This window comes from Mustela lutreola, chromosome 2 (genome assembly GCF_030435805.1).
Source record: "Mustela lutreola isolate mMusLut2 chromosome 2, mMusLut2.pri, whole genome shotgun sequence".
Lineage (NCBI taxonomy): Eukaryota > Metazoa > Chordata > Mammalia > Carnivora > Mustelidae > Mustela > Mustela lutreola.
In genome coordinates this window covers 140,329,887-140,350,008 of record NC_081291.1, presented here as the reverse complement: position 1 = coordinate 140,350,008, position 20,122 = coordinate 140,329,887, and the positions used below count along the sequence as shown (strand labels likewise).

Sequence of the window (20,122 nt, the reverse complement as noted above, 5' to 3'; positions counted from 1 at the left end):
TTTTAAGATTTTATTTATTTATTTGAGATAGAGCACGAGAGAGAGAGAGAGAGAGAGAGCGCAAGCATGTGCAGAGGGGAGGGGCAGAGTGAGAGGGAGAAGCAGACTTCTCACTGAGCAGCGAGCCTGATGCAGTCCTTGATCCCAGGACCCTGAAACCATGACCTAAACCAAAGGCAGGCTCTTAACTGACTGAGCCCCCCAGGCGCTCCTCCATTCAACCTCCTAAGTGTCTTTTTCTTCCATTAGTGAATTTTACTGAATATCCCTCTTAACACCCAACTTCTTGCTGTCTGCTCGGAATTATGCTGGATGCTAAAATGTATCATGCTTGATGTGCCTGTGAGATCATAATCCAAGCTCAGAAAGCTCAGCAGCCACTGAGTCTGGTATGCGATCAGATATAGAAGTGAGTATTCCTGGTTTTGTATGATTGTATTTGGAAAATATATGTGGTATGATTTCAGTCTTCTTAAATTTGTAATATTTGATATGTCTCTTTATGTGATTTAACTGGGGGATTCTTCTGTGTGTACTTAAAGAATATGTGTACTCTGTTTTTCTTGGATAGAAAGTTTTATATATATCTTTTAGAACCATGTATTCTGAAGTATACTTCAAGTAAATAATGTTCTCGTTGGAAAAAAAAAAAAACTTTAACTGAGAGTACTTGTTTAAAATAAAGCACATCAGAGGGGAAGTGCGTGGGGGGGTGGGTGAAATAGGTGAAAGGGATTAAGAGTGAACTTACCATGATGAGAACTGAGTAATGATGTATACAATTGTCAAATCACTATTTTGTACACCTGAAACTAATATAATACTCTATATTAACTATTATTGAATTAAAAGAAAAAACTTAATTAAAAAAGAATGAGTTTTCCCTTCCCTAAGTATAGTAGTGTCTACTTTATTTGCTATTATATGGACAGACATATATGGATTCTACCTTCTCCCTCTACAACCACTGAGTTCCATAAAGGAAGTAGAAATAAAGTCCTATGTCATTGAAAAAAAAAATGTTACCCTTATAACTACAAAATGTTTTTTGCTTTATGGAGTGCTGTTAGAAATAATACCATTACATATTTCTCAGCAATCTTAACTTTAAAAATACCTGATAGTAACTTTCCATCCTGACCAGAGTAGTGCTTATCAATTCTCCACCCAGAAGTTTTGAAGGCAGAGAATCGCACGAGTATTATTATTAGAGGCATATGGGAAAAAATAGCAATATGCAAACCTAAAACTGTTTGACAACTCCTGTTTTCATTTTAAAATTAGTGCAAACTTTGAACTCCATTTTAAAACCATTCATTTGCTATTCGTGGAGTAAAACTAACATCTTCAATATATTTGCCCTGATCTAAAGCTTCACATACCCCTAGCCTATTGCTGGCACACCCGCATTTGTGAAGTCCAGAAATAGGGTGTGTAAGTTTGATAAGTCACTTAAGCTTAATGAAAAAAGAATTCTACCCCTAAACTCCTAGGCTATATTGAGGAAAATAAAATACAACTTATACGGTCATCTTAAGGGCTGTTCTCAGCATGACATATACAGCTGTAAAATATTTCAGAGAAGCAAAATTTACTTCAAAAGGGGGGAACTTCCAGAAAGTTTTCAAGAGAAAGCAACATTCCAGGCAGTTAAGGATCTTCCTTTATGTGTTCAATGAAAATATAGATTAGGATTTACTTTTTAGTTTTCTATTTCCTCCTTCCACACCTAGTCTGTGTCACCTCTTTTACATCTTTTTATAATCTCGTCTTTAATGAATTATTTTATTTGCTACAAGTCAGGAAGCAAAATTAGGCTTGTTTAATAATTGCTTTCTAAAGAAGTCTCTAAGTGAATTTCAGGTAAAACAGGTGAGTTTAGGGGCTGTGTGAGAGGTGTTTGGGTTGCAGAAAACCAATTATCTGGGTATGGAGACGTGTTCCAATGTATCTGAGAGACCACTGTCCTGATAATTGAAGTAATGCTGTGTTTATTATTTAATGATGACAGGTATACCATAATGTATTATTACTCGTGTGTTTCTTTTTCAAAAAACTTCTCTTTATCATTGTTTTATTTCAACACATGGACCAAATCATTTCAAGTTTTTGAGCACCTGATTTTAACTCAGGGTTTTAATGACATGTTGATGTTCCAAGAGGATTAAGTGTAGTGGGGGTGGGTCTCTTAGGAAAGGAACGGGAGGGACAGATGGGGCAGGTTACACAGAACCATCCTATGAGGTCCCACCTGGAGACTTAGGCTCCATCAGCTAAGTGAAGGGAAGCAAGAAGGATTTCAAGCAAGTGACTGAACTAATGATGAAGTTGGCATTTTAGGTTGTTCACTCTGGCAGGCAATAAATCCTTAACAAAGGACATTGCAAATAGGGAGGGTATGCTCTGGAGACAATTAGAAAATGGAATTGACAGAACTAAGTGACTACTGGAAATGAGTTTAGACTGAGCCAGGAGAAGTTGTTTAGATGTACATCCATGTTTTGAATGGGCTAGAGAGATATAATAAAAATTTAATAATAATGAAAATAACATTATTGAGCATCTACTATGTCCCCAGTGCACAACTGAATGCTTTATGTGAATTTTTAATCAAGTAGCACGGCAATTCTTGGAATTTTGTATAATTAGTGTCTCCATCTTAAAGATAATGAAACTGAGAAGGGAGTTGAGGGAAATTGGAAGGGGAGATGAACCATGAGAGACTATGGACTCTGAAAAACAACCTGAGGGTTTTGCAGGGGCAGGGGGTGGGAGGTTGGGGGAGCCAGGTGGTAGGTATTATGCACATATCGCATGGAGCACTGGGTGTGGTGCATAAACAATAAATCCTGTTACGCTGAAAAGAAATAAAACAACAATAACAACAAATCTTTAAAAAAAAGAAAAAAAAAGTTTATGAAACTGGGGCTCAAAGGGCTTTCCTAGCAAAAAGGCGCAGAGGTAGGTGCCACAGGAATAACAAGTGAGACTTAATTGCTGTCCTTAGTAAGACAGGCACTTAAGGAATCTCCTTATGCGTGGCCAGTACTTTATTGTACAAAGAATGCTTTTAAATCCGTTATTTTAGTTGATCCTCACATAACACTGTGGAGTAGGCATTGTCGTTATCATTTTACAAATGCTGAAACTGAGACCTAGAAAGAGTGTTATCTAAGATGACACAGCAAGTAGATGACAAGTCTGGTTCAGATAAGAAATCTGAATATTTTGCAGAACACTACAACTTCTTGTTTATAGGCCTCATTGGTGAATTACTGCCACTGCTCACATTGTTGCATGTTCTATGTCATTCATGGGAAAAGAGTGGAGAGGATAGAGTTTAGATTCTGGAATCAGACTGCTTAGGTTGACATGCCATGTTTCCTGTAAGACCTTGGTCAAGTTCTGTAATCTTTCTGAGTCTGTTTTCTTATCCAAGTAATGGGAATAATAATTGTATCTTTTCCTATTTTTATGGGGCTTCAGTCATAATTTTTAAAAGACAATTTATACAAAGAGGCTGGAACCTAGTAAAATTCAATAAATGTTAGTAGTGATAACAGTAGTTCAAAAAATTACATGACATTAAATATGGAAGGAAATATTAACATTTATAAAATTGCATTTGAAGTGAACTTTAAGGGATTTCAGAAGGTATAGAAGGAGCAGTATTGCAGTTGTGGGATTAAGAATATTTTTACTCCTGGATATTATTTTTGTTTAGAGTTTATGCGTAGGAGAATTAAATTATTGGAAATGTACCTAAAGAAAAACAATTAGGTAACCCAATGTAATGGTTCTGATGAGAACCCTATGGTCCCAACCATGGGTGTTAGTGGAAGGAACAAAAAGAGGACAAGTCTGTGGTACTGCATAGCATGTTAGGAGAGCTCTTCCCAGCATGAATTTGGGTTGTTTCCCCATAATATCACTTGGTAAAAAATAAGAACTGCAAATTCATTTTCCACTTGGACTAGGAAAAAATATAATCTTGGTTACAGCATTTGCTACACTATAATGAAATACATTTTAGAATCAGATATAAATAATTTGGGTGTTACATGGTGTTCTGATTACCTGTGCTTTGTTCTTGTCCTTTAGGACAGGAAATCTGGAGTCGGTGTATGGATTCACTAATCCATCTTTGCTATTGTCTGCATTCTAACAGCTGTTTATCTGATGGCATGTATACATTTATGCTTGCGTGCATGTGAATTTTTCACTTAATGCATGGTATCTAGGACTTTTCCCCCAGAATATAGAAATATATAAGATGTAAAAATATCTATACCCCCGTGATTGTACTTAGTATTTCAGTCTCAGTTGAGTTTTCATGGTTGTCTAGCTGTTAAGCTGAATTAACTTTGAGTAGAGTGATTACTTTAAAATTGTTGCTAATAGTGTTTTAATTTTTCACATCCTAGATTGAGTAGGAGTGGTTAGACTTTTTCTAATGAGCTGAGTATTTTATTTTATTTTAAAGATTTTATTTATTTATTTGACAGAGAGAGGTCACAAGTAGACAGAGAGGCAGGCAGAGAGAGAGGGAGAAACAGGTTTCCCGCTGAGCAGAGAGCCCTATGCAGGGCTTGATCCCAGGTTTCCGGGATCATGACCCAAGCCTAAGGCAAAGGCTTTAACACACTGAGCCACCCAGGCACCCCTGAGCATTTTATTTTATAATGATAATTTTAGAATGTCTGTGATCTAAAACTAGCAAAAGCTCTTGAGACCATGCATAATCTTAGGGAAAGGAGAAAGGAGACGTTTAAGCCTAAGTATAAATACCTGTCTGACAATCCTAGATCCACTGGGGCCGTCTGGTGCATCTGCATGAAGTTGTAGGTAATTATTCACATCAGGGCAAGGGGCTGATGTGGATGGTGTGGTGGTAGGTATACTCTTCCAGATGAGTATCCTTCCTCACTTCTACTCCATGAGAATCTCAAAGTCTGAAATCAGCTCAGATCCAAGGTGACTAATGACATATACAGCCATAACTGGGTTTTTACTTAATATGTTTCTCTTTGGCATCTGTTCAAGTGAGTTCAGGTATTTGGCACTCTCAGAATTTCGCAGTCAAGGGTGTTTTTATGTCCTAAAGCCTATGAACATAGCCTGATTGGTCAAATAAGAATAAAAAATGAACTATCACAACAATTCACATCATCATATCTTATGTAGGTAAGTTTGTAAGTTTTACTATGTATGAGGTAGCAAATAAAAATGCCAATGAGAACTGGCATAGTGAGGCCTGGAACTACCTCACTTAGTGATTGTCACTATAAAATCACAGCCCCTCTGCATCTTGTTGGACATTCAAAACGTCATTAAAGTACTAGAAACCAGCAAATCTCTTTTTAAGTCTACTACCTCATATGCCCATAACTTACCTGAATGAATCCTTTAATTGAGCTGTTGATGTCCCATTAGCCACTTTTTCCTCCCAAAGAAATTCATGTTCAGCTGCAAGATAACTTCCTGTGTGAAATTTACAGGTCTCTCAGCCATAAGAACCGTTAATACATAATACATAAACAAAAAGTATGCTATTTTTTAAAAAATGGCAAAAGCAAAAAAGAAAGGAGTTTAGTCTCTGCTTTCCAAGGGAGAAACATGAATCTTGCATTTTTATTTTTGATGCCATTTTGCCTTTAAATATATGAGATGACTATTAATGCCCATATTCACAGCAGGAGCAGAAGGGAAATGACAGTAAATTGTAAAGTACATTTACATTATAACAAGGCCCATGGAAACATTGTAATTCACACAGTTATTTCAACAGAGGTTGGACTCCCTCCAATTTAATTTTCTGAAGTTGGGTTGTGCAGCTGGGTCATTCCTGGTCTAATCTGGGAAATGTATCTCTTAAGGCTGTGGATCAGAATGCCAGCCTCCCAGCTGTCACCAAGGAGCATCATTTACAGCCACTGAGATCTGAGGGCAAAGCATCAGAATCACTTTATGTGGACACAGCAGCCTAGCTAGCTTCATAAATTCTGTTGTAAAGAGCAATAATCAATATTTCATGTTTAATGATGCAGAGCTAAAATTAGTATAGATTTTGTGTCTTCTACTTTTCCATATTATGCAAACATTAGTAACCCCTTTTTTAGTACCTTTATTACATTTCCATTTAAAAAAGGCCAATGTAGAGGGACAGTAAGGAAGATTGGTGATATTTAATTGAATGATAGAATAGTCAAAAGTAATTTTGACTCTTAACTTTTGTTAAATAGTTACCTTTAGGTTAACATGAAATTGTTTCCAACACACAAAAAATGATGTATATAAGTGGCACAGGCCTTGTCACCCATAGCTACACAATGAAGTAAATTGCAGATTGTTTCCATGTTTTAAGTTACTTTAAATTCTCTGGGATACTCTGGGAATAAAATGGCCAAAGATATAAGTCAGAAAGGTTAAAGTTTGGTGTTTAAATATAAGTGCACTTTATATGGTGAGTGTTTTGAAGTGTAAACCTGGTGATTCACAGACCTGTACCCCTGGGGATAAAAATACATAATATGTTTATAAGAAATTAAAAAAATAAAATAAAATAAAATAAAAAAGGAAAAAATATAAGTGCACTTTAGAGAAAAAATAATTTTGAATGAATTTCTTATTTTAAACTTGTTCAAAGGACATATCCTGCTTGTTTAGACAGTAGAAGTGGCAAGGACAGAAAAAATAATAAAAGAGCAATATTTTATTATTGGGTAGATTAAGGGACTGACCAAGGAGCCACAAAGATGAGCTGACCTAACCTTTTAGCTATATTCTGTCTTTGACAGGAGAAAAACCAGCAGGAGTAAGGTAGGAGGGACAGCCAGATACAAAAGAACAAAATCTAGCATCTGCCATTTAGTCTAGCAGTTTACATCCAAGTTACTTCAAAACAACTCTTATGATATTGCGAAGCATAGGCTTTGGCAAATAATCAATCAATTATGCCCCCTAACTGTACAGCCTGCATTTCACAGCCTCCTGTAACACAAGTTTTATTTGGGAAAATAAGAGTAAAGATATGGGATACTATATGTCTTGGTTATGCTTGAATAATTCAAGCAAAAGCAAAATTAAGATCCTTGAGACATATCAGCCAGAGTCCAGTAAGAAGACATATGACTCATTTAAAAGAGTGATTGAAAGAGTTAATGGAGTGGCTACATGGATATGGGCAGAGTACGGAAAATCGCAAGGGATGGTGATGCATCTGGGTCTGTCAATAGCTAGAAAGGGCAATAATAAGGAAGGCAAAGGAAGAAAACAAAAGAAAGGCCTTGAACAGTCAAGAAATGGGAGCAGTTATGGACAAGAACCACCTTGTGGGAGAGGCCACCCCATGCGCGCTGTAGCCTCTAGTAACACCAGTCTGTGCTTTCATAAGAGACAGGAGAAAAGAGAGTAAGTAGTCCAGCTTCTCTCTTCTGCTAACTTCTGATTTTATGCAGTGCCTCCCACTGCTCAAATCCTATCCAAGGCCACAGGACAAAGGGGCCAGGTTCATATAGCCCAAAATTTTGAACCTCCCAGAACTCAGAGGAGAGTGGGGATGTGTCAAGAGTACGAATAGGGAGATGTTGATCAAGCAGAACAAAGTTTCAGTTATGCAAGATAAGTAAGCTTTAGGCATCCAATGAATAGCAGTGTACAGTTAATAATACTGTAGTGTAACTTGAAATATGCTGAGGGTAGATCCTAAATGTTTTTACCCCACCAAAACCCCAAATAAAATAAAATTAAAAAAAAGAAAGAAAGAAAGAAAAGGGAAGGGAAAAAAGAAAGGAAGGAAGGGTGGGAGGGAGGAGGGAAGGCTAACTGTAACGTGATGGATATGTTAATTAGCTTGATTATGACAATTATTTCCCAATGTTTGCATATATCAAATCATCACATAGTACACCTTAAACATATATAATTTTAAATTGTCAATTATACCTCAGTAAAGCTAGAAAAATATAATGCTAAATAAAAAAGAAAGTTACTGAATGATTAAAAAAAAAGCTTATTGGGAGAGGTAGAGAAGAGTCAGCAGAAGACATAAAATTTCTCGGGATTTTTAGGGGCATTAAGCTACTAAGATTTCTTTTCACTTCAGTTAGAACAATACATTCAATTCATTTATTATTCATTTATTCAACAGATATTTATTAAGCACTCCTAAATGCCTTATTGGGGAATAAGCATCTCATCATGAGCAAGTCACCATCCCTAACTTCAGAGGTCTTAGTGCTGGCAGGGTGCATCAGGTAGAGAGGTAATGTTAAAATAGGGATCACCATAGTTTGCTAAGGAAGCAAGGTATGGTATCCGACCTTCCTGTCGAGTTCCAAAAGCTTCTATGGGAAAGAATAACGTTGGGGGCTTCCTGAAGGAAGAGTGGGAGTGGACAAGTAGAATAATTGGGGGCACACTGCTATGGAATGTCCAGTAAGAGAGGATGTGAGTTCCAGGATTATGTGAAGTTTCATATGACCAGACTTAGGGACGAAGTGTGTGGGGCAGGGCATATGAGGTGGAGTGGGGAGAGACTGCTGGGCCCTGTTGCACCAGACCTTGACTGCGGAATTTGGATTCTGTCCTCAAAGCAGTGGGGAGCTACTGTTGGTTTCTAGTAGGGAAATGACGTTTCCAGATATGAAATCAGAGACAAAAAGGACTAGTGGGAGAAACCAGTGATGGGAAAGACCAATTTGTATATATTTTTAATGGTAAATTGAAACAAAACTTTCAAAAAGTTAAACTCCAAGTGAAGATCTGTTGAGCAACCACCTTCCTTATCCATTTCCAAGAAAATGAGGACATGGTTTGGAAATTCCAGGCCAATTGAATTGAAGTGTTTTTGTATAGTTAGCTTAAATAACCAAATGATGAAATCAATCCTCCAAATTGTCAGCAGAACAGCTGTTCAGAAAGCTCTTGTTAGTCATTGACCTTATGTTTAATACGATTTCCTAGAACGTGGATAGTCAGATTGAATAAAGTGCTGCATCAAAGCCCTCCCCACACAGCAAGCTCTCTGCAATGAAAGAACCACGGAAAGGAGAGTGGCTGGCATAGAGTGCAAAAGCCCTTTATTTCCTGCTCCCCAAACCCCCAGGGAAAAAGAAAAGAAGAAAGCAGGCCACAGGCACATCTTAGAGAAGAAAGTCCTGGGACTACTAACAGCTCAGTCTCTTTCCTAATCATAATCCAGGGGGTAAAAAAAGAACAAGTTTATGACCTAAAAATCCTCCTTTGGTTTTCAGGATTTCATGGATTCTTACTCAGTCTGTTTCCTTTCTGTATAGCAGCTGCTTCATCTATTGCTATGTCACTGGATGTGGGATGGGAAATGATGAAGGATTAGATGGGAGAGTTGGAATTTTGAGGGAAAATAGAGGATAAATATGGAGACTTGTTCTTGGAGTAAGAAACCAGTGTATATAGTACTGAAGAGTTAGTTTTACCTTGAAAATAAAAAGCCATGTATAGAAGTGAAAAAGATGTTCTGTTTACCTACTTACCTACCTATCAATCATATTTCTCTTTCTTTTTTTAAAGTATTTTTTAATTATTTATTTATTTGATAGGCAGAGATCACAAGTAGGCAGAAAGGCAGGCAGAGAGAGAGGAGGAAGCAGGTTCCCCGCTGAGCAAAGAGCCCGACATATTTCTCTTTCTTACCTATTTGTCATATATGTACTCTGCTGCTATCCTGCTGGCTTCCACTTACTGTGAAAAGCACATATGTAAAAGAGTTAAAGTAAAAATAAAGAATTTCACACACCATATAGTGAAGGAACAGGGTATAATTGTACTAACAGCATGGAAAACATTCTGACAATGGAGTATTTAATTTAGCTTAATCTTCAAGGCAAAATAAACAACCTCTGTAAGACTTATAAATTGTTATTGTTGATGAAGACAAGTGAAATATTGTATCAGAAGGGGAAAATATCACCTCCTAGTAAATCCTAAAATTTTATTCTTTTATACGAGAGAAACTGTAACAAAACATACAGTGTCTTATAAAGCAGTTTTGCAGAAGATGCAGAATTATTCTTCATGTGAGGTTTGTTATACCAGTATTGGATATAAAAGCAGGAGTATTTAATAAAAAGGAACTGAATACCATGACCTGCTTTATCCATTATTCTTCTGAATAACACATGTTTTAAGACACTGACAAAACAAAACAAAATAAACAAGAACTGCCCGGTTCTGAACTTTTATAGTTCCATGCCTCATCTAAGTTAGGGTTTTGTATATAGTAGCCCTAGGTTATGGCTCATACTGTCATTTCTGAGTTTGGATTCTTTCAACTGAAAGATAATAGAAATCTTAAGCAAAAGTGCCTTAAGCAAATGAGAGAATCTATTGGCTTGTAAAGCTGACAAGTCTATCAGTATGTTGGTTTCCAGCTCTAGTTTGACCAAGATGTTCACAGCATCACTAGAGCATTGGTTTCTTAACTGTTTTCCTTGGCTTTCATCCTTTCTGCTATGTTATCTTTTTCTTCCAGTTAGTAGCTCTTACCATAGCAAATATTTGCATTTGTTCCAGGGTTCTTCACACTTCAAAATCCTTATACTTGAGAATTCAGAGGGGAAAAAAAAAAATAGAATTTCTTCTCTAGGTATCAAAGTGCAGTTTAAACCATAAATATTGGTTGAGCAACAAATTACAAAATATACTGTTTAGTGAATTAAGCCAGACACAAAAGAATAGATAATTTTATATGAAGTTCTAGAATAAGCCAAATTAATCTATGATGATTGAAATCAGAACAGGAGAGGGGAATTAGAAGAATTGGAAAGAAACTTTCTAGAGAAAGAAATGTTCTTTATTTCATTTTTGGGTGGTGGTTCTGCCAGTGTATGCATTTGTCAAAAGTATGTTTATGGGGGGCACCTGGGTGGCTCAGTGGGTTAAAGCCTCTGCCTTTGGCTCAGGTTGTGATCCCAGGGTCCTGGGATCCAGCCCTGCATCAGGATCTCTGCTCCGCAGGGAGCCTGCTTCCTCCTCTCTCTCTGCCTGCCTCTCTGCCTACTTGTGATCTCTGTCTGTCAAATAAATAAATAAAATCTTTAAAAAAAAGTATGTTTATGGTATGTGCATTTCATGCACTAAAAAGTAAAAGGCTAGGAACTAAAAGGTGATGCTGGCTGATGTAAGGAGAATTGACTGAAGTTGGCTAATATGGGAAACAGAGATAAGAGACTCAGAGTTCGCTTAGACCACACGGAGAAGCAGAGGTCGGTTCTGGATATATTTTGAAATTGAATCAACAAGATTAGTTGATTGTGTGTTGTGAGAGAAACAAAGGCGTAAAGCCTGATTCCTAGGTTTTATCTCTGCATATCTAGGTGAATAGTGATGCCATTTGCTAAAATGAGGAAAAAGTGGTGAAGAAGGAGTTTGGGGCGGGAGGGTGAAGGCAAGGAAATCAAGACTTTGGTTTTGAGCTTGAGATGCCCATTGGACATGCATCTGGAGTTGTCAAGTAAGAAATTAGTGTAGAAGGGAGGAGTTCAGAGGAGAGGTCAGGTGCAAATATAAATTTAAAGCCATAGGACTGGATAAGACCTCCTAAGGAGTGAGGATTGACAGGGAAGGGGACAGACGCTTAGGATAAACTCCTGGCATACTTCCAGAGGAGCTAAGATTTCATAGGAGTGAGGATGATTTGGATGAATCAGTGAGGGGAAGAAGGGGTCCCATACCTCCTTTAGACTGTGCTGGGTATAACATGTGGGATAGAAATGACCGCCTCTTAAGCAGACTGCAGGAGAGATGGTGTGTTCAGGGACTCAGCCAAATGTGTCATCAGCAAGTCCCCTATATCCTAAAACTCTTTTCTAAATGGTTCTTTGATCTTCTTGCTTTAACAAAAACTTAGCTCTTCCTAGAGCATTGAGGCAGAGTACAGTCAGAATAAGTTAATGTTCAAAGAGAGGATAGAGGATTTTGCTGATGACAGATTATGAATTCCAAAAGGCTCAGTGGAAAGCTTGGAGGGATTGGAGAGAGGTGGGTGACAGGGTCAAATTCTAGGATGCACAATGCAGTAAAAAGTTAAAGAAAATGAGTAATGGGGGATGACCTAGGAGACTTAGAGTTCTGGTAGCTGAGAAGCATGTTGAGACTCATCCTGATGGTCTTGTAGGGACAAATGTGTGTAATTGGGGCTTCCTCTTGGCACGTTAATAGTTTTTGTGAAGAGGCAAGTAGTGCTTCTGTCATATCCCTGAACTAATCACTATGGCCTGAAGAATGGGATTACAGAGACTATGGGTGCCTAAAATGCAGAGAAGGGATGTGTGTGTGTGTGTGTGTGTGTGTGTGTGTGTGTGTGTGTGTCGTGCATTTCTGCACACTGTGACTCAGGGACAAGTTTACCTACAGTTACCAAGAGACAGGAGGGGATGATTGCTGAATGGCCAAACCTGGCACACACTCATTAGAGCCCTTCACCCAGCAACCAGCAAACATAACACTGTTGACAGAGTAGATTTAGGAAGAGCGTGAGTGGATCCATCCCCTCACACATCCCCACTCTGGGAAAATAACAGAAAGTATTATCTTTAGTGGCATGAAAAAAATCACACAATTTGGCAGTATTGTATTCTAATTTGATCAAGGATCAAATTTTATTGTATGTTTAAGCACTTATCCATTGCAAAGTCCAGAACTCTCAGCAGTGTGTTATCTCAATTTGCAAACATTTGTACTCAAATATTATTACCCACAAGTACATGGGGTCAATTTATACTTCTTTTCTTTTTCACAGGAAGAAATGAAAAGATTGCAGAATCCTTTAGAACAAGTTAATGATGGAAAATATTTACTTGAAAAGTAAGTAAAAAATACAAGAAATTATTTTGTTTGAGGTTAAAAAAGCTTGCAAGAAAAAAAAAATACCTGGCAAGACAAAAATAAATAAGTAAACTCCACAGTTTCTTATGATGTTGTTGAAATCAGAACCCAGGAATATGGCTTATTTGATACAGTAGATAGATGTATGCCTAATTGAGCTATGAAACACAATATACTGATTAGCAGAATAATATGATGCATGGAGATGTGGTGCTATGTCTGAGGCTTAAAACTTGACAATCCTGCCCTGTTTTTGGCTTTTAATCAATGACGTGTATGGAAGGCAGTCATAAAATTTTCAAAAAGGACAAAGTAACAACAGTAAGACCGATAGAATGGATATTTTAAATAACATTACAGAATGGAACAAAATCGTGCTGAAAAAAAAAAGGCAAGAAAGAGATGAAATTTAACAGGGATACAAGTGAATTTTTCATTTAGAGTTTTAAAAGATTGTGCAATTAGTGCATGTGAGGGATATATTCTGATTTCAGTTTGTGAATAGATACTTTGAGGTCTTATCTGTTGCCAACATGAGGCCATGATTTTATATGGCTTCTAAAAATATTACTACAATATAAGACTGATCAATAGCCATGCATTGTCAAGAAAAAATGAAAATGAACTATCATTTACTGAGCATTTGCAATATCCTCCATATTCGTGAATGCTTACAGATGTTTCCTCATAGAATTCTGATTACAGCCTTTTTACATAGGTACTATTTCCATTTTATCGACAGGGAAAGAGGCTCAGAGAGCTGTCAGCACTTATCTAAGGATATTTAGCTCAGAGCAGCGAGGGTGAGAATTTGGATGCCACCAGTGCTCTCAACCTCTAGCTAAGTCCCAGTGCAAAGCCCATGTGGGTGTCACCAGTGGCTCTGGTCATCACGTTTAAAAAGCACATACAGGGGCACATGGGTGGCTCCGTCAGTTAAGCGTCCAATTCTTGATTTTGGCTCAGGTCTTGAACTCAGGATCTGTGAGATCAAGCCCCTCCTCAGGCTTCACTCTGGGCATGGGGCCTGCTTAATATTCTCTCTCTCCTTCTCCCTTGCTCTCCCCTACTCATGTGCTCTCTCTCTCTCTGTCTTTGTAAAATAAAATGAAATAAAATAAAAACCATATAGACCTTCCCAAAAGCATCAGAGGAGGTTAATTAAAATTATGGGGATTCTGGAATAATGTGAAACTATTACAAAGAGCTGAGTATGTGTACTTGGAGAAAAGAAATCTCAGAGGAAACATAATGGCTTTCCTCAAACATTTGAAGGAATTTTCCTATTAAAAAGGGGGCTAAATTGCCTTTCTTGCTCTAGAGAGCATAACAAGAATCAGTGAGCAGCACTTATAGAGAGACTGCTCTGTGACTCAGAAAAAGAATAACTTTTATAAAAATGCTGCCTGCCCAACAGAATGGACTTCCGAGTTAAAGAGTGAGATGACAGATACTAGGGGTTCCCAAGAGTGAAATAACCATCCATCTGAAGTGCTATTGAAAGCATTCCTAAAAATGGGAAATCTTGGATGTGATTCCTCTTTCTGATTTTATCCTAGCTTTGTGAGTCTGGAAAAATTATTTAATCCCCCTGAACCCAGCTTCCTCATCTCTAAAAATGAAGATAGTGGGGCACCTGGGTGGCTCAGTAGGTTAGGCCTCTGCCTTCTGCTCAGGTCATGATCCCAGGATCCTGGGATGGAGCCCCGCATCAGGCTCTCTGCTCAGCAGGGAGCCTGCTTCCTCCTCCTCTCTCTCTCTCTCTGCCTGCCTCTCTGCCTACTGCGATCTCTGTCAAATAAATAAATAAAAATCTTTTAAAAAAATAAATAAAAATAAAAATGAAGATAGTAACACTGACTTGACAGTCTTAGTGAGAGCATTAAATAGGACGTGCACAATAGCACCGTGCCTTCCATGTCAGCTCCTTCTCTTTCCAGCCCTGTGATTGTTTGGACTAGACACTTTCAGATTCATTCTATCTCCATGATTCCAAAAATTTGCCATGTTATCACTTGAAGAACAGTTTCAGCCCTTTGATTAAATGAAGTTTCTGAGTTATCTTCAGATTTAATTTATACTTATCATGTCTACTCTTATTAATATGAATAACTAAGACTAAATCAGTTCAGTTCCCACCCCCCTCATCACCACTAGCAATATGTAAACAATAATAATTAAAAAGTTTTTGGCTGTGTAACTAGAAAGGTTTTCCTTTACAGAGATTAGTGTGGTAATGACATTAGATCAGTGGTTCTTCATCCTGGATGCCCTTAGAATCACCTGGGAGTTAATAAAAAATGAAATAAGCTTTGGCATAACCTCCACCCTAGACAAATTGAATCTGAATCACTGGGGATGAAAATTAGTATTTCTTAAAAGCTGACTTCATGTGACTCAAATGAGGAGCTGGGGATGAGAACCAGTGGTCTTGGTACATTTTAGATTCCTTTTGGTTATTCAATAATCTCATGTAACTTAATTCTCTTAGGACACACTTTCTCTGTGACTTTCATCTCTTTTAACATGGGGCCACTGAGCCAATGGTCAACAAAAGAATTCTTGAGACATTGTCGGTGCAAAAATGTGTTTTTATTAAAGCAAATGGGAACAGGGCCGGTGAGCAGAAAGAGTTGCACTGTGATCTTGAGGAGCTGTTGATTATATACATTTAGGTTGTGGGGAGAGGGTAGAGATAAAGAAAGTCTCTACATGGATTTCCATATGCTAAAGAAGACTTACAGGATCCTGGAGGTCTGGCTGTTCTCAAACAAAAGTTGCTTTTAGTCCCTGGCAAAATACCAACATTATTAAGGCAGCCAGGAGTTCCCTGAGGAATATTATACTCTGCATATCTTAGGTATTTGTCAATAGGCTGCAAGTTGTAAGGAAATTTAATTTTATCTACATTTCTCTTGCCTTTGTTCTCCTTATCACTTTTATCTATTAAATTTGGTTATGTTGGTATCTCATTATTGATTTTAATATAAGAAGTGGACTCCAGAAGTTTTTTCCTTGCTAATTGACCCACAACTCTGTATTCAACTTTTCACTAGTGCCAGCATGTATCTTTCCCAGCTCTCTGCTCTCAGGAAGATTTGTGAAGATTAATGGCAGATATGTGGGCTTCTGCCTCCTCCTTCCTCCCCTATTCTTTCCTTGTTACCCAGAAGCAGGGAGAAGCTAAAAGCCCCTGGAAATGGCCAATCAGCTTTGATGCTTATTTTTCCTTATCATGATTGAGGAATTCCAGAGATGGGAATTAAAGTCTCCCCTCAAAGCACACAGACGTGTGGGGTAAGCTTCTCTTTCGTATTTGTCCAGGACAGAGAGAAAACAGTGGCTCCCAGCCTTAACAACCTATACCCATTTGCCTGGAATTCTAGAGATTTTTCCTGGTTGGCTTTGGGGTGGGGCTGTGTCCTTGAAAGCTGTCAGACTTGATTGAAAAATTGGTATACTTTGAGGGAGCAGTTCGGCATTTCATTATAGCTGTAGCTGACTTAGGTGCTGATGTAAATCATCTCAGCTACTTGAAATGACCGTAAGTTAAGTGATAGTGGTGTCATAGCAGTTGATCAGTTATTCCCCCTTGGAACATTACATTTATTCTGAATGTTCAACAGGGTTTTGTGGTAGACAGTCAGTGTGAAGGGAGGGTAAGCCGCAACTCTGTTCTACTGGAGACTGTATGCAGGGCCAGTCCTGTGCATTCTGTGCACATACATACACACACTCAGTAAAGCTTCCTGTGTGCCCATAGAAAGAAGAGTAATTAGTAAGACCATTAATTAAGAGCCTGTTTATGACTATATTATTTTTGATAATCATTTATTAACTTCAATAAGACCTCAGGGTGATTGCTATTTGTTGTAAATACTGAATCAGGCTGGCTTTCTGGTGGGAAATGTGTGTTGTTGGTCACACATTCACCTCACATATCATCATTTTATTACCCACAGGTAATTATTGATGAATGAGCTAAAGCTATCCAATTAAACCTACAGGTATTCATAATTTAGAGTTTGTTGAGGTTATATAAATTATAACCCCAAGTCAGCAAATTTATTAATGTTATAATTTTTTTCTTTTTTATGAAAACTTGACCTTTGGCTTTGGTTGCTGCATAACTACAGGACCCACAACACCTCACATGTATCTCTGTTGCCCGGTTTGCTAATATGCTATTAAGTGGTTTAATTAACAAAATCTTTCTTTCTTAAAATTTTATTTATTTATATGGCAGAGAGAGATCACAAGTAGGCCAAGAGGCAGGCAGAGAGAAAGGAGGAAACAGACTCCCTGCTGAGCAGAGAGCCTGATGCAGGGCTTGATCCCAGGACCCGAGACCATGACCTGAGCCGAAGGCAGAGGCTTTAATCCACTGAGCCACCCAGGCACTCCTAATTAACAAAATCTTAAATTATCTTTACTATAAGGCTGTTGTCCCTACAAGATCATAGACTTGTAAAAAGAAGAATTTCCATGCCCATCAACCCTGGATTAGGTCCCTCTGTGTTTCCCCTATAATAGCATCCATCAACTTGTAATTATTTGTTTAATATCTATTGTCTCCTAGATTGTAAAACCATAGAACAGGGACCATGTCTAGTGTTTTCACCATTATATCATTCGTGTTCTGCATCATTTCTGACACATACAGAAAACATACAATACATTTACAAATGAGTGAATAAGAATGAATTAATAATGGACCCAGAATACGAATGGTGCAGAGCAAACAAGAGTGCTTTTTTCCCTTACTTCTGGACATCCCAGCTAGGCAACCACAAAGCTATATTGTGCTGATGGCACCATCTACATAGAACACATAGGAATTTATCTATTCCACTATGTGTTTCCCCATCTCTTGGTTATTCCTTTCGAAAGAGGAAAGAGGAGAAAATCCTAGATAACTTCAGCACATTGCTTTTAATCTTTTTCTTTTCTTTTCTAAAACCATAGTCCTGGTCTTTATTATCAGACCAATTTGAATACCTTCCTAAATATTTTTCATCATTCTCCTTTCTTACTCCTACAACATCCTTAAACATCCCATTCAAGTTTCCCTACCCCAAAAGCTTTATGTTTCCCTGCAGCAATTTTTAAAAAAGATTTTATTTATTTATTTGGCACAGATAGAGATCACAAGTAGGCAGACAGGCAGGCAGAGAGAAAGGGGGAAGCAGGTTCCCTGCTGAGCTCAGAGCCCAATGCAGGGCTCAATCCTAAAACCTTGAGATCATGACCTGAGCTGAAGACAGAGGCTTAACCCACTGAGCCACCCAGGCACCCTTGCAGCAATTTTTCACACTGTAGATAGCAATCCACTGATGGTTTGTTAAATCAATTTGATGGGTCACTACTGAAATATAATTTTTAAAATCTAAAATATAATAAAAGATATCAGCATACATTACATGTAGTTGAGGAAATAATGTACCCTGAAATTTTTGTTTCCATTTAAATACACATGCGTGCACATGCACACACACACACACACACACCACACACACACAAACACCCTTAGCACATGCATGTAATGGATCAGGATGCCAAATATTTGACCTATGAAAACCAGTCAGTACGATTAAGTTTAGTAAATACATTATTAAAATCCTTCAAGCCATATTTTGTGGTTGTGAGACTTGAGTTTCAATGTGGCTTCTGCTGTATAGTGACAAGAACATAATTTCTTTGAGCTTCTGATTTCTCAGCTGTACAGTGGGGAAAATAATTGGTAGAGGCTACAGTGAGAATTAAGATAATACATGTATAATATCTATGATAGTGTTTTATATGTAATTTGTGGCCAGTGACTATTGGTTTTCTGCTTAGCCAAACTTATTTCCTACTTTTATCCTCCACTTTCACCAAATTGCTCTTTATTGTCTAAAAATAGCCTGAATTTTATCACCCCTAATCCTTTGTTTTAATATCTCTCTCATATGTATTACCTTTCACATCTCAACTTACTTAATTCTTGTCCATTCTTCAAAACCCACATCAACTACCACCATCTCCATGAAATCTTCCTTGATCATTGTAGCACCCAGTGATTGCCTAATAAGCCCAGAGGAGCAGTGATCCTATATCTATAGACCCCTGCCAGGAGTTTTCCAAGGCGGAGATTCATGCTTTTCTCATTGTGAGAGCTCTGCGAAGCTTACAGAATGAAAGGAGGAAAGGTTCAATGACAGTGGTGCCATTGGAGTGAGAATGAATGAAATCTCCTTTACAACTTGGACAATGCCATGGGATTTGTAACACTCTTCTTATATTCCCCCCGCCCCACCTAAACGGCCCAATATTTTGTTTTCCTCTTTGCTTAAAGGAAATGACTCTCATGCCTTAAATATGAATATTGAACTAACAGGAAAAAATCAAAAGAACAGAAAAGGTAAAAGGCAAAACAATATTTTCTTTTTATGATATGGTTATTTATCCATTATCCATCAATAGCAACCTTTAGGCCTCTTTGAATTAATTAAAATGAACAAAATTGGATGTATATCTGCTTTTTCAAATAAATATAAATTAGCAGTTTTATTGCCATGTAGGTTGTCTAGATTCAGCTATATTGAGGCATTATTTCTGTTTCTAGTCACCAGCTGGCCATGGATATGGAGAATAATATTGAAAAGTATCCCCTCAATCTACAGCCCCTGGAATCAAAGGTGAAAATGTAAGTTATTTCAAAGTTTACATTAAAGCAGTAATTTTACAGTTCTTGTTTTTTGAACTTCTAGACTACTCTGGAATTTGGGGATACAAGAATTAAGCATTTATGTATTTCACATCTATATTTTATTAAAGATAATTTCCTCTGTTCTGAGCGGCAACAAAACTGTTTTGGGAAAACAGCACCATCTACTGGATAATATGGGGGACTATTTTGTTGTCATCACGGGCCTCATTTCTTGATTTTTCCGTTTTTAAGGCAGAATGCACCTCTTCGCATCCACTAGCATTTGCCGCTGTCTTTCATCTTAGTAACTTGGTTAATTCCACCTTGGAACAACTTGACTATTTTTACATTGGGCCATTTTTTTATTAAACACTTAAACACTTTTAATCCTCTTCTTCCTATTTCCATTCCACCTCTCATCCATATAATTTGGAAAAAATCTCTTCTTTTCCTATTCACTTCCTGTCATGTTCCTTTTTATTCTCTCTTAATAAGGGCAAATGTGAATCCCTGTCCCAACTACAAATGACTATTATATAAAGATAGTGCTAAGAATGGGGCCCCCAGGTG

The 20,122-nt window shown here is 37.7% G+C and overlaps 1 protein-coding gene across 1 annotated transcript in view; it reads left to right on the top strand.

The window, feature by feature from the left end:
- IQCJ (IQ motif containing J) overlaps window positions 1-20,122 on the top strand; it is a 254,592-nt gene that overhangs the window by 183,911 nt on the left and 50,559 nt on the right. Inside the window, exons 2-3 of the mRNA XM_059163659.1 lie at window positions 12,779-12,843; window positions 19,469-19,549. Coding sequence (XP_059019642.1) covers window positions 12,779-12,843; window positions 19,469-19,549 — 146 coding nt within the window. The remainder of the gene's footprint in view (window positions 1-12,778; window positions 12,844-19,468; window positions 19,550-20,122) is intronic.